At 31.3% G+C, this 14,579-nt stretch overlaps 1 protein-coding gene across 3 annotated transcripts; it reads right to left on the bottom strand.

Moving 5' to 3' along the window:
- Window positions 1-1,197: 1,197 nt before the first annotated feature.
- LOC113861744 (protein root UVB sensitive 5) lies at window positions 1,198-11,674 on the bottom strand. Of its 3 annotated transcripts, XM_027494758.1 has the most exons (16): window positions 11,380-11,674; window positions 10,952-11,011; window positions 10,285-10,421; window positions 10,065-10,165; window positions 9,643-9,701; window positions 9,454-9,500; window positions 9,289-9,367; window positions 9,122-9,194; window positions 6,592-6,681; window positions 4,067-4,126; window positions 3,862-3,975; window positions 2,850-2,910; window positions 2,645-2,763; window positions 2,436-2,528; window positions 1,474-1,723; window positions 1,198-1,373 (listed from the first exon to the last, which is right to left on the bottom strand). In XM_027494758.1, the coding sequence occupies exons 1-15, from the start codon at window positions 11,538-11,540 to the stop codon at window positions 1,493-1,495; spliced, it is 1,485 nt and encodes a 494-aa protein (XP_027350559.1). In that variant the 5' UTR covers window positions 11,541-11,674; the 3' UTR covers window positions 1,198-1,373; window positions 1,474-1,492. The 3 variants fall into 3 exon arrangements, with proteins under 3 accessions (XP_027350559.1, XP_027350558.1, XP_027350560.1); XM_027494757.1 differs by having other exon boundaries at window positions 1,199-1,723; window positions 11,380-11,645; XM_027494759.1 differs by lacking the exon at window positions 3,862-3,975 and having other exon boundaries at window positions 1,277-1,723; window positions 11,380-11,645.
- Between the last annotated feature and the right edge of the window lie 2,905 nt (window positions 11,675-14,579).

The following is a 14,579-nucleotide window of genomic DNA, read 5'->3' on the forward strand; positions in this document are numbered from 1 at the left end:
TCTTTTCCCATATATGTTTTCTTGCATGTAACAGTTGTACACTTTTTTTACACATACTAACAATGTTTCCCTTCTTTCTCTAGACTACAAGTATGCTTTGATACTCTACTTCTTGGCTCACTTCCCTAGAATAAAGCTGATAAACAACTGAAGATTCAGTATCATGCCAAGTTATAATTTTGACAAGCGTGAAATATAGTAGAAGCAACCCAAGAAGCTTTTCATGCACCTAAATGCATTGTCTATTGGAAGGAGCTACTTTGGGTGTATTTGAAAATACCAATTAATTAAATATTTATTCAATAAACGATTTAGAAGAAGACTTATCTTATAAATTTGACTACAAAATTTGTTGAAATAAGTTAAAGAGAGCTTATTGTGATAAACAGTACTGAGAAGTTTATTAAAATGGGCTAAAAATAGCGTATAGGAGCTATAACATATTTTCATAAACTCTCCGTAAGCTTTTCCAAACACTTCTTTAGGCCCATATTCCATGTAATTACCCCAAAGTCAATGGTATTGTTTGTGTTATTACTAAAAATATTATCATTTATGATATGATAGACAACCTATTGCATGCATAAAGGAACAACACCTAATTGAATATTTAAATTGCATTACATTGCAATTAAGATTTGAAGGGGGTGCATCAGTCTTGCTATTCTGATGGAACAGATAAGCGTTAAAGTGTACGAGTCAGCTAGCTAAGAATTTTTCCACATAAGGCATTGATCTATAGGAGAACATGCATTTTATACTTCATCAGTCAACAAAGTACATCATATCAATTTTGTGTAATACTAATATATGACCGACAAGCATATTAGAGGCAAACCAGAAAAGTTGGCAACTTCAATGGCTCTGAAAGGAAGGAAACAATATTAATATGATGTGAAATACTCTTCTATACCTATTATAATGACTTCAAACACTGAAAACATAGAAACTGTGGTTCTTACCTGCAAATAAGAAAGCACTAGAAACACCTATCTATTAAAGGGTGCCAAACAAGACACTCATGAAGACAGACTTCAACACCATATATGCCCTCATTTTCCAACTCATCTTTTAAAAGGGCAATCAATTTGATTAAAACAGCATCACTAACTCCTTCACAAGGCTAACCAAAGAACTTTTCTATGAAGAAAGAATAATGAACAGTTCAATGACAAATAGAAAGCATAGAATTTCTATGGAAAAATTGCAAACACAAGATTTTATACAAAATTGAGAACAGATCCTTTACAATAGGAAACTTCCTAAGAATGTGGTGTCAACTATAGTATATGGTATTCAATGAGTTAAGCCAGTCTCCATTAGTTGAATATTTGCATGTGAAAATAGATATCTTCCTCCGAATGCTTGCAACACTGCTGACAGAATGTATAATTTGGTTGATCACATTTTAGGCTTCAACTCTTAAGAAGGACCTTACAGTCATGTAATGATGAAAATGTGAAACATTCTTACCTCCATCATTTTTTAGATGTTAGAGAGGATTGATATCATCAATTGAGATTTCTCTGGGAACCTTCAAATTTAAATGCTCGGTATCCCATCCCCCACCTTTCAACTTTTGAACAAAATCCTCAAACCTATCTTTCAATTCCATTATGCTATTAGCAAGTTGATCACAAACATCACCATTGCTATCCCAGTTCTCATTTAGCCAGAAAGTCTGCCACACACTACGCAATACTGAGGCACTTGTAGCTCCAACCTGCAGCACGATTGTGAGTGGGAACTTTCTATAAACCAAGTAAACTCATAACACAGGTACTCCTAAACTACATAATAGTTCTAAACTTCTAAATTCCCCATCTAAACACTTCCTTACTGATGGTCAGACCAACTGGCATTCTCAAGTTGCTGCTTCTCCAATTCATTTGTACATTACCATTTTTTCCATGACCTAAATGCTTTTTCCTGTTTCTTTACAACCTTGCTAAATTACCATTTTTTCCATGGCCTAAATGCTTTTTTCCTGTTTCTTTACAACCTTGCTAATGTTGTTTAGTCCTATAGGCTTTCATATGATTACTCCTTCTGTACTTCAAAATGCCTTTCCCAAGGGTGCATGCATGCAACAGGCCAAGAGGAAAGTGCGGAAGCAAGTAGTAGCTTAACATTTTTTTTCCTTGTTCTAATCCTGTCCCCTTGGAAAATTGGAAAAGCAGAAGCTCAAGGACTTGAAGACAATGCAGCAGCTACAAGCCCCCTCATGCCACAGTCCTTTGGGTTGAAGTATGGACAACGAGTAACCCTGTACCTTGGGCTAAGACTCAACTTTAATTAAAGAATGGGGACAGCAAGGATCAAACTCCCAACCACTAGGTCATACCAGCTCTAACACCGCATCAATGACCAACTATCCCAAAATCTTATATTAGATAAAAAATCATATCTAACAATAAAATCCTGGTAAATCATACCTTGAATGAAACATAAAACTTCAAATCTTCTGGTTGCTGGTTCACCATAAGAATGTATTTCTCATTTGCATATAATTTTAGAAGTGCCTCCACCTGCCTCATTATGACAAATTATATGACTTCTAGATGGATTTATATGAACTATAGAGAAAAAAGAACATGGTTTCCTTCATAAAAATGTGACAATAGCAGCAATAATTATCCTATACCATAAAATGAGATCTCTCCACACCATCTATTTTGTCCAGGGGCGAGCCAAAAATCATTTTTGGCTTCATGAACTGTGACCAAGCTAATATATTCTCTTCCCTGTTGCAATCCATGCATCCTGAAATAAATCCACCTGGAAAATTGAACATTATTGTGAAGGGAAATAATTCACACAGCAAAGCATTGAATTTGTCCGAATGTAACCTGGAACAGTAGAGTGTAACACATGTGATTTTACCAGTATGCGAGCTCGCTTAAGATTGATCTGTAAAAGAGTCAGACACAAAAGATTAAAAATAGAACAAACCAATCATTAGAATAAATAATGGTGGATTTTGTTAGAAAACAATCATCACAAAATAAGGGATGTGATTAGATATCCCGTTATATGTATCTGTAAATTAGGGATTTATTTTTATTCTTTTGTATTTATGATCGATTCTGCTGTACCCTCTGTGATTATAAATACAATTCATGTGTGAGATCATATGACACAACATTCATCCACTTTCTCTCTATAGATTTGATCCCCCACTGTTGAGGACACGGTAAGGATGCTATTGTAAAATTGTGCCTTGTTGTTTCTAAGTCTGAGAATCATGCTACCATGGATATGTACGTAAACCACAAAGCAAGGAAAAAGGAAACATAATAATCATTATATTCATGACATTGAAAGTCAATACCATTACTTCTCCCATAAAGGGATATGTAAACTGATAAGAACCTTGGGAGAACCACCCCACAAAAGCTAGCCATTGTAGTTGAAGAGCCCAAGGTCTTATAAACCTTACATTAGAATCTCATACTTTCAATGTGGGACTCACGTCTCATACTTTGCAATTGGATCCTAACAGCCCACCACGCTCTGCAGCCCCAGCGCTTATGTGGGCTGGCTCCGGTGACTAAAACACTGCAATGCCAGTGTCACCACCCATGCTGCTCGTTTGCAGTGGAGACATGGTGGAAGGTTCTGATACCAATCGATAAGAACCTTGGGAGAACCATACCACAAAAACTAGGTATTGTAGTTGGAGAGTCCAAGGCCTTATAAATCCCACATTAGAATCTCATACTTCTAATGTGAGCCTAAATACCTATACCTTGCAATTGGATCCTAATATAAACTCAAATTTGAAGTTTCTTTCTACCAGTTTGCATGCATACAGATTTTTTTGCATTAGATTCCACACTAGCTCATGCACTACATGCTTACTGTGTTAAACTGGAGAGCTGAAAGTGATTCGTAGCGTAGCCAAAGATGCAGAAATCGCATACTCAACCATGTTAATGAAAGTACACCATAGGATTTTACAAGACCAGGTGTATCCTGCAATCAAAAACTAAAAGCAAGTAACATGGCAATAAACAGCATCTCAGTGCCAGGAAATAAAGCCATCCTGAAAACCTATGTATTATACCAGAATCGATATGCCCAAAGCAAGGCCAAGCAGTTGAGCAGCCACTTCCCAAACTTCTTCCTGAGAAATTTTGATGAAACAATTATATGAGGAAAGCCCTTAACATATTCCAACCAGTTGTATATCAAAAAAAAAAAAAAAAATCAAATAACTCCCCTTATAAAAGAAGAAAGGTAGAATTCATAAAAGTCAAATCAATCCAAGATGTTAGACCTTGATAGGAACCAAGAGAAAATAAGTTTGAAACTGGATGAAAATAATAGAAGTGTTCCCAATGGTAGAACAGTATTATTGAAAAACAGAACAGAAAATGGAGAAGAAAAGTATCCGCTAGGGTTTCCCCTTTACAAAGGATCTCTCCTTTTACCTTCCCCGATCTGTTTCTCTTATTCATCTTACCAGTCTCTACTAATTATTAATTAAGTAACCAGTCTAACTAACTAACAGCTGTCCTTATTCATCCTTCATTATACATTTTAGCAGACCAAAAGGGAACTTGTTAATGACAATTAGTGGATGTCAAATAACTGTTTGGACACTAACATTTGTATTAACCAATTCATTATAGGCCCAACACCTTGACTTAGCTTTCTGGCTCAATGATTCTCCCAAGAACATATTAAAAGTTTAGACAACCTGACCTGATATATGTAAATATGAAATCAAAAAATAGATCATTAGCATCTAGATTAATATTTAGTTGTAAACTTGTAATTATATATGACTATCAGGTATATTATGCATAATATATTATAAAAAAAAAAAAATTTAACATTGCAAATCGATTTTTTTCTTGGTAAGGAATCATGACAAAGGAATTTGCAAGGATTGTGATTCCAAGAGAGAACCTTACTAAACAAGATAGTGTCTTAGTCCTCGATATTCATTTTAAGATTAGTAAGCAAAGAATTTGACAAATTATTGTTTTAAGAATTAAGTGGTGACTACTTAAAGATAAGAAACAATTGGACTTTCAAAAACAATTAGTAGAAAAAGATAGTTGGACGACACAAGGTAGTGCTAACATTATTTGGGACAAAATAGCTATAAAGGTCAACAAAGTTGCTAAGAAAATTTTAGGTGAATCATGGTGATGGAATGAAAGTGTGTAAGAGAAGATTAGAGAGATGTGTTTTAAAACTTTGCATGTAATAATGCTAAAAATTGAGCAAGGTATCGGAATGCAAAATATAAGACAAGAAAAGAATTGAGTGAAACATGTTCTAAGTCTTTTCAAGGGTTCTATCAAGATTTTGGAATAAAGTGTGGCGAAAGAAAGATTTATAAACTTGTCAAAAGTAGAGAAAGAAAATCGAGAGATTTGGATCAAGTTAGATGTGGAGCAAATGGAAATATAACAGGATTAGAACTGCAAGCGAATGATCTAAATTTAGAATGGAAAAAGACATCAAGAGTTATTCGTGATTGTAAAGTATCTATCAAGCTAAAAGGAATATTTTATCGTACTACAATACGACTAGCTATTCTATATATTAGTGAATGTTGGGCCTTAAATGAACAATATGAGAAGAAAGTGGAAGGGATAAAAATGAAAATGTTAAGGTAGATGAGTGAGCACACATAAAAAGACAGGATACAAAATGATAGTATACAAGAGTATAGTAGAGTAACACCTAAGTGGAAAAGATGATTGAAAATCGTCTAAAGTAGTTTGGCTATGTGCAGAGAAAAAATTTGGAGACACTAGTAAGAAAAGTAGATTGCATGACTCTTAGTCAGAGAAAAAGGGAATAAGGAAGACTCAAAAGAACCTTAGATTATTAAAGAGACTTTTTTATTAACCAGATTTCTGTAAATTTAATTTTTGACCGAATTCAATGGCATCATGTGATCTATGTAGGCAATCCTTACCTAGTGGGATAAGGCTTGGCTATTGTTGTTGTTGTTGTTGAGTCTTATGATGTATAGCAATGCATATTCATAAAACCTAGAGCACCAAGCCTTATACTAATTATAACCCTAACTAAACAGGAAAGATATCATGATCTAAGAAAATAAGGCATTCAATCCTAAGAGATAATAAGGAAATGGGGAAACTAATCCTAAAGGATAATCTAATATAGGACAAGATATTTTCACATATTCAAACAAGTATAATATTAGCCTAATTGGATCATCAATTGCTTCCCATTGCCTACTTCTTCAGCTAAGGCCCATAACTTAATGTGATTCATTGGGTCAATGGGTCAATTCCTACCCAAGATCCTTCTTCAAGTTTTAGGATTCAATAAGAAGGTGAATATGAATTATGAAATTAAAATCAGTTTCCATCATTGCTTTAAAACAGGGAGCAACACGCAGAATTTTTCTTGATATGAGAAAATATATTCATGGATCTAGGACAAGGTTAACATCAAAGCTTGAAAGCATGAAAAGTGAAAACAACAAATATCAATGCAGTTTTCATAAAATTACAGAGGCTTTATTGATATATAAATACAAGAAAAAAATTAACCAGAAATTGATCTATTTTTACTCAAGTAATTTATGATATGAGAGGATACCTTTGCTGCTACCTCTCCTAGATTTCCTGAAATTGCAAAGTGGCTTTGAATCACACGAAAAGAAGGATCTTTTAATCCTCTTGCTACAGCCTGTTTGAATATCAAACTCAGAAAATGTTACAGAGCTATACTCAAAAGGAAAATAACAGCAAAAGAAATATGAATACTGAAATAAAATGGATTATAACTCTGATAGTGGAACAATTAAAGCAGCAATACACACTACTGTCCCAAAGTAGAAGCTACTATAGAGAAGTATTTTCTCTATACTTAACTAACTCCATGATTCTCCTCTTTCCCAAATGTCCTCTCTCTCTCTCTCTCTCTCTCTCTCTCCCTTTTCTATTTTGCTATCCTCCCATCCTCTCGTAACTAACTGTCACTATGCCCCTACTCTCTTTCCTCCAGCTCACCGTTCCCCCCTCATTCCTTTCTTATTCTTTCTCTTATAAACTTCCCAAATCTTGGGCCTCTGAACCAATTGTTGGCACATCTATTCTTCTGATCCATCTGGCCTATTTTGATTTGTAACAGAAAGCTACACAATCAATTGTAAACAAGCTATTAAGCCATCCATCTGTATACATAAAGTTCAGAACTACAACTGCAGCTGCTTTTAAATTAGTATCAATGAAGCACAGTTTCTCCACAATTTACGGACAAATAGAATTTGTCATGACTGTGTTTTTCATATAGCACAATCCTCCTTTATTTCGGCAAGGAAGTGAACATGTTGATATTATAGGTTGCTAATTGCATGTTTCGGAGGATGCAAAGAAGAGAGGGAAAAAATGGTAGCCATTGTTTGAGTGTATAATAAAAAGTCAAATTTCAGCACAAAAAGGGGGGGAAAATGACAGAGAATCTATCTCAGCACAAAGAGGGGAAAAAAAAAGGGTACTGACAAATTTTCTGTTGTACTTACTATGTCATATAATGTATCTAAGTACAGAAAATGACCTCTTCCTTTCCATAAAACAAACAAGATGAATAATTTATGCTCAGTTTATATATATTTCATTCCCATTCCTAGTTTTTCTAACTTCTTTTCACTTTCTTCCCTAGAATAGAATTCAATCATTTTTTATTTAATCCCTATACGAAATCTATTTTTTTTATTTAGTCTCCATACAAAAAAATTAGTTAATAAGTCTAGATAAAATAATATTTTCAAAATAGTATCTACGTTAACCTCCATTATGGAAGTGTTATCTCAAATTTATATATTTTTCTATTTTGATCCCTATACATATATTTTTTCATTGTAGTCCTGATACATAAAATAATTTTAATTTACTCTTTACGAAAAATTCAATCATATGAATTAAAATAAATAAAAAAATATTCAATAAATGGACAGAAGTGAAAAAAATAATAATATTTTGTAGAGGTTAGAAAAGAATTTATCATCAAACACAAGTTGAAAATTGTTGTATTTCATGATACAGTAGATACACTATAACAGATGATTTAATAATTTTAAACCACTCATTATAATTTAATGTGATTACATAGATTATTTTGAGAAGATAGTATTTGAGATTTAAGTATTTTATTTTTACTCATCATGAAAGATTACATAGCAATAATGTAAACTAATTTTCAATTGCTAAAGTCATTTTTTTCTTCATTTGAGAGTGTAATGACAACCTCTTGTTTAATTTCATTCCTTCATTTTATATATTGAAATCTATAATTTAATTTGCTCATACATTTAAGTACAATGGTGGATAAATTATTTTATGAACAACACTTAAATACAGTCCTTTATGTGTTGGTTTCTAACTATAATTTTACCTTAATAACTAACATAATAAAGGTTGATACTAATTTCAAAGATATCTAATTTTAAGTGGAGAAAAACACCAAAAGTAATTGAGGTACTGCATATAAGTTTTATCCTCTTAGCAAACTCTCAAACACCAACTTTTCATAACATTTTTATAACTACATTAATCTATAGTTACATTATGTAGAGTTAGTATATTATCTTTTGTAAGCTGTCATGAATTATCATAACTTCTTTCAACTTGTTTCGAAGGTGAGTTTATTTTAACTTCTCTACATAACACTTTTTTTTCAGTTTAGTCCCTTTACATAGTGCAATTTTTCATTATTGTCTCTACAAATAACACATTCTTTTTATTTTGATCCATGTAAATTAAATTTTTTTCATATAAAGACTAGAATGAAAAATGTGTTATGCATAGGATTAAAATAAAAAAATGTTTAAATATGGGAAAATGGTGTAATACGAACGTTAACAATATCCAGTAAGAACTATTTTAAAAATATTTTAGTGTTTAAATTCAAGATAATGGTGTTTAAACCTTATTTTACTTTTCTCCTTGAATATAAAAAGGTTATAGTAAGAAAGGGTAGTCAGAAAATGGCATTTTCCCAAAGTTAATCATTAAATGTTACTTTGAATCATTTATATATTTGCAATATTAAATAATAATTATCTATATGCAATAATTTTTAATAAAATAGTGTTCCTTTTAATATGCAAAGCTGCATAATAAAGTACCTTTGTAAGATTTCCAAGAGATGCCAAAGGAAGGAAATAGGCAGGATATAGTTGGGTTGATAGATCAAAAATGCTGCAAGAGATGTCATCAGTGCAAGGGTCTCTCTAAACCCAGTTTGTATTTGCATATTTCTATAAGAAAACAAGGCATGGCATACTACTCAGACCTTCCAGCACTGCCAATGAAGTCCGCATACATTCTCCATTGCTTGGGATCATTATCAAAAAGATTTCCAAACCGTCCACCTGAAAAAAGTAGCAACGATCAGCTAAGAATAAAACTTCAGCATATAATCTTCTCCTTTCTTTAGCTTTCTTCATCATTGCCAGACCAATGAATAAGCGTCCAACAGCTCCAATGCCATCTTTTGAGACCCACCTAAAGTTATAGAGCGTCCAATCAATCACATAAAAGTCATATTAACATATAAATGGCTGTATGAAAGTAATTAAGATAATATTATATGCATATAAATGCTGTATTTGTAGACAAAACATAGGGTCTAAAATTTATGATTCACCTGATGGCTGCAGCAGAAGCAGCTGCTGTGGTTCCAGAGAAAGAGCCAACACCAACGGCCTGAAAGTACAAATTTTGACAAACCTTTGCACAATCACAAGAAACCAGAAGAAAAACCTTCATTTAAAAATTAAAAGGAATGGACAAAGTTTTTAAAGGAGATGGCATTCTAGTATATAAACATACTTTTGGAAACTTTAATCAATATCAGAAAATGTATTTATCAGAGATAACAGAACAGGACTACCCCCAATGACTTTCGAGATTCCAGTTTAAGCACATGCACAATAGGGCTTTGAGAAGAAATATCAATTTTAATGCTAAGCAAGCCAAATGCACAAAAAGAACCATAGAAATTAGCCAAATATTGCCAATGTAAACATTCTTAAGAAAAAATCAGCAGTTTGAGCAAGATTGACATGCCTTTAGGAGACTTGAAGTGACTAGGGTGTGACAGATCCATCCAGTCACATTGGTAGGGAACTGTAATAACATGTATTGCAAGTAATCATCTGAAACTGATCCTGCATAATGACAGAGAAGGTAAGTAAACAAATGGTTTGCTCCAACTTTACTTAATCACTGAAGTTAAAAATAGAAGTTTCTCTGTGAAACACCCGCTAAAGTTTTTCAAGTTAATCACCAGGAAAGCCTGCTGGTAGGATAAAATCTTTGATTATATCCGGAAGCCAGGATAGCCTTTCATCAGGGGAATGCAAAGCAGACATATCCTCCTCAACAAGAAAGGTTTGCAGCTGCAAATCATCATCTAAAACATATCTGCTCATAAGTGAGAAAAAGTCAAGCCTGGTTTGGAGAAAATGGCCATTGTGAAATTTACATAATTTAACAAATGGTTATGTTATAAAAATTAAAAAGTACAAGAGGTTACTAGAATATTCCTAGAAACAAGCAAACATAGGCTACTATTTCCTTTTGGTTCATAGTTGAGGCAGACATTGTAATTATATTAAACAAAGCAATTACTATTTCATTTATTTTTTCTAATGAAGTAATAATCAATGTGTATTAGAATTCCATGGTAACCCCAACTTCACAACAACTCCAATGCAGTAACCTTCATGAATGTACATTGAAAGAATTTTAAAATATATACATATACGATTTTTCTAACTTATGCAACGTTACAAAACACAAAATTCAATACAATTCAATAATTGATACTATTAAAATTTACAATTTGCAAGAAAAAAATATCATTTATTAATTTTTTATCACGAGCGATGTTGCACTGCATATATATAATAGAAAAGGTAAGAACTCAGAATATGGTATAGTTGAGCAAAAACCTCTTAGCAGTACCATTGCTATATCTCTCCACCAATATAACCCGCGATGAAACTTGACCTCTGAAACCACACACGAAAATGAAAATGAAAATGAGTTTATTGGGACACTGAAACACACCAAACTCCAAAGCTTGGTTTGATTATGTCAAGTGATTCCAAAATTCTCCAAATTTTTTATTTTTCTCCTTCTCTACCACAGATAAATTATCTAAGTTTTGCTGATTGAAATTGAACAATGCAACCAAAAGGTAATGCGACATCCTTTTCTTGTCCACAACAGATAATGTATCTAATTTTCTTTATCCTTCATAAACCAATTAATTTTTTGGTGAAATAAAAAAAAAATGATATTTTTCCAAGAAAAATAAACCCTTTGAAGTTTTCACAGGCAAAAAAAAAAAAAAGAAGGAAAGGAAGAAGTATCAAACCCCTCATTATGAGCATTATCTTCATCTTTGGAAGTGGAATGCTCAGAAGAGCATAGAACTTGAAGGCATCGAGTTCTAACTCTCCTCATTTTCATCCGTTTCACTTTCACTAAAGAATTGAATGCACTTGAAGAAAATGAAAGTTGCAAGGTGTGAGACATTGGAAAAAAACAGAAAACTTCGAAGCTTCTAATGGTTGAATTGTGGAAAAAGTTGCAAAATTTGATGAGTTTCTTTGCTTTTTCTTTTATGTGTGTAGCTCAAGTTGACACATTTACACACTATCTCCATATCCAAACTGAAAATGAAGGACAAGCCATTAGAGCGAGACGGGAGACGGTTCGGGTCGGTTCTTCTACTCGAATCCATTATTTAACCCTAAAAGGAGTTAGCATGGGCCCATATCAAATTTTGGGCTTAACTGACAGCCTGGCCCATAATTTTCACATATCAGATTCAAGTAATCTGATAAGCTAAGATGACCTTGCCCAAAAAGAGAAAGATTGACTACATGGACTCTTCCTGTTAATTGGGTTTTCTTGTTCGCTGTAAAATATTCTCTTCGTTTTTTATATTAAAAAAAAAAAGGTTTGTTGAAACATTTAATCAGTATTTTTATTTATAGTTTTTTTTATTTTGTTGGTCTTAAATATTAAGATTTTACATTCATGTTTTTTCCCATAACACTTTCGCAAATGTTTATTTATAATACAGCTTGATAAAATTTAAAATAAAAAGGGTATTTTAAAGATATAGTATTTTTTATTTATGAGAAAATGTTAAAATATTTTTAAGTATATTTTAAAACAGTAATATTTTCTTTAATCACTGTGAAATTTTAAATATGTTTTTAATCAAAAATAATTTTTCTTTAAAAAGAACAAAAAACTAGTCCTTAAACTATGTTTAATTTCCTTTTAGTTATGTTTATTATAAGGCCAATTTCAATACAATATACTATTTTAATCATTTCAAATTTTATTTAAATATAATATTATCATGCAATTTAAAAAAAAAAATCTACAATGAGTTAGGTTTACCTTTTCTCAAGTGTATGCATGGAGGAAAGGAAGAAAAGGCAACAAATTAACTAATCAATAAATTAATTTCACAAAAAATATTTATGAGAGATAAAAAAAAATAAATCAAACTTCTCTAAACTAAAATCGATTATGCTGTTTTTTAAAAGTTCTTTTAATTAATTTTTTTAAAATATGAGGTGTATAAACTAAATTTAACATGTAAAAAAAAGTAATTATTATTTTTTATTTCTTCTCTCTGCAAGTAATTTTACTTAAGATTTCTTAAACTAAATTGAAATAAGTATATCATTTAACATAAGGAAGGAGTTCAAAAGCACTATGCTTAGTTAGATGATTAATAAGCTTAGTAAAAAATAAAAAAGCATGTTTAATATAAATATTTTTATTCTCATTATAATAAGAAAATAATGAACATATTTGATTGTACGTTATTCTTGAACTTATGGTTATATTAATGCTATAAAAGTATAGTTTCAAAAAATTATTTATTATTTTTAACACGAAATGAAATGAAATATATATTAATTAATAGGTTATACAATTCTAGAAATGAACCATCCTTATGTTTAAAAATTAATTTGTAAGATTTTGAGTTAGACAGATATATAATATTACAAAATTTATTAAACTACAAATGAAAAATGACGTGTTTGATGTGATATATGAGGAAACTTAAACACCACGGAGATCTTTATTAATGGGTCACAAGCAACCTTAAAAGCAAATTTGAACACTAAAAAATTTTAAGGTTATTGAGTTTTAGTTCCTTATCACATATATGTTATTTGACTTTTTCATCCCTTATCTAAGGTAGGACTTATACTTAACATCAACAAACTTCACTTAAGTAAAAGTTTCTTTTATTAATTATGTATATTACTCTTTCCACGAAATCAACCACCCTTACAGCGTAAATTTTTCTTAACTATGTTTTTAACCACTCTCATCAACTCAAACCTTTTTAACCATATGTATTTAGTTGACACAACAGCAGTACACTCACCCTTGCCAATGTTCATTTCAACTTTGTACAGAAATTATTGCTTATCAATGGGACACGCTACGTAAATTCCATATTATCAATAAGACTTTTGATAGTCACATAAACCTACCACCAATTCTCAATACTTGTTTAGGTCAGTTACTTAGATAAACATTTGGCTCTTATACCACTTGTTGTGGTATATGAAGGGACTCAAATACTCCTATCAATAGGCCATGAGCAATCTTATAAGAAAACTTTACCAAACCTAAAAACCTTAAGTTGTGGATCTTTATCACTTATATGTTATTGCACTTTTTTATTCTTAATCTAATATAAAACTTATTTACTTATATTTAATCTCAATAGTTGACAACAATTTCAAACTTCAAGATATTACAATGAAAAAGTTACTAAAACTCCTAGAGACCATGTATCATTTTTAATTAAGAGTGTTTTTATATTGATTTAGATCAATTTTCAGATTAAAAAACATTTAATATGAATATAAAAGTAATAAAAGTAAAATATAGCTCAATTTAAATTAATGTAAATAAAATATTACACTTCATCCAATTTTATTCATTTTATTATTGACTAATAATATTTAAAATACTACATTATGACAAATTTAAATTACACACTTTTACCTATATTCTTTTCTTTTCTTTTTATATGTTTTCCTCACCTTACCAGCTAATTTGTTGACTTTTAGCTTTTTCCCACTTAAACATACGACTGTCATTTATTATAAAGACCAAAGTTTTCTTATTCTAAATATCATAAAATTTTGATCTTTTAGCCCTTAAATTGACAACATACATGATTCAAGCGTCCTTAACAATACTGCAATGATGTTGGTTCTCGAGGTATTTTTGCTCAACTATACAGGATGGTTTTGCTTAAGGCGAAAAGGAAACAAGTATAATAATTTATAAAGGATGTAATTCGGTTTGAACTTTAAAAAAAAAGATCCAAAATTAATCAAAATCAAAAGTAACTTTTCAAGTTTTCAATTTGTTTTGTTTAATAGTTTGATTGCTTTTCAATTTATTGAAATTAGTTTAGTGGATTGTGTTGGATTTAAATTAGGGGTTAGAATTATTGTGTGAATTGACTGAACCTATATTAACTAAAGCATGCAACACTTATAGTGGTTGGGTCAAATAAATTGT

This window comes from Abrus precatorius, unplaced genomic scaffold, assembly GCF_003935025.1.
Source record: "Abrus precatorius isolate BTA unplaced genomic scaffold, Abrus_2018 Scaffold3, whole genome shotgun sequence".
NCBI lineage: Eukaryota > Viridiplantae > Streptophyta > Magnoliopsida > Fabales > Fabaceae > Abrus > Abrus precatorius.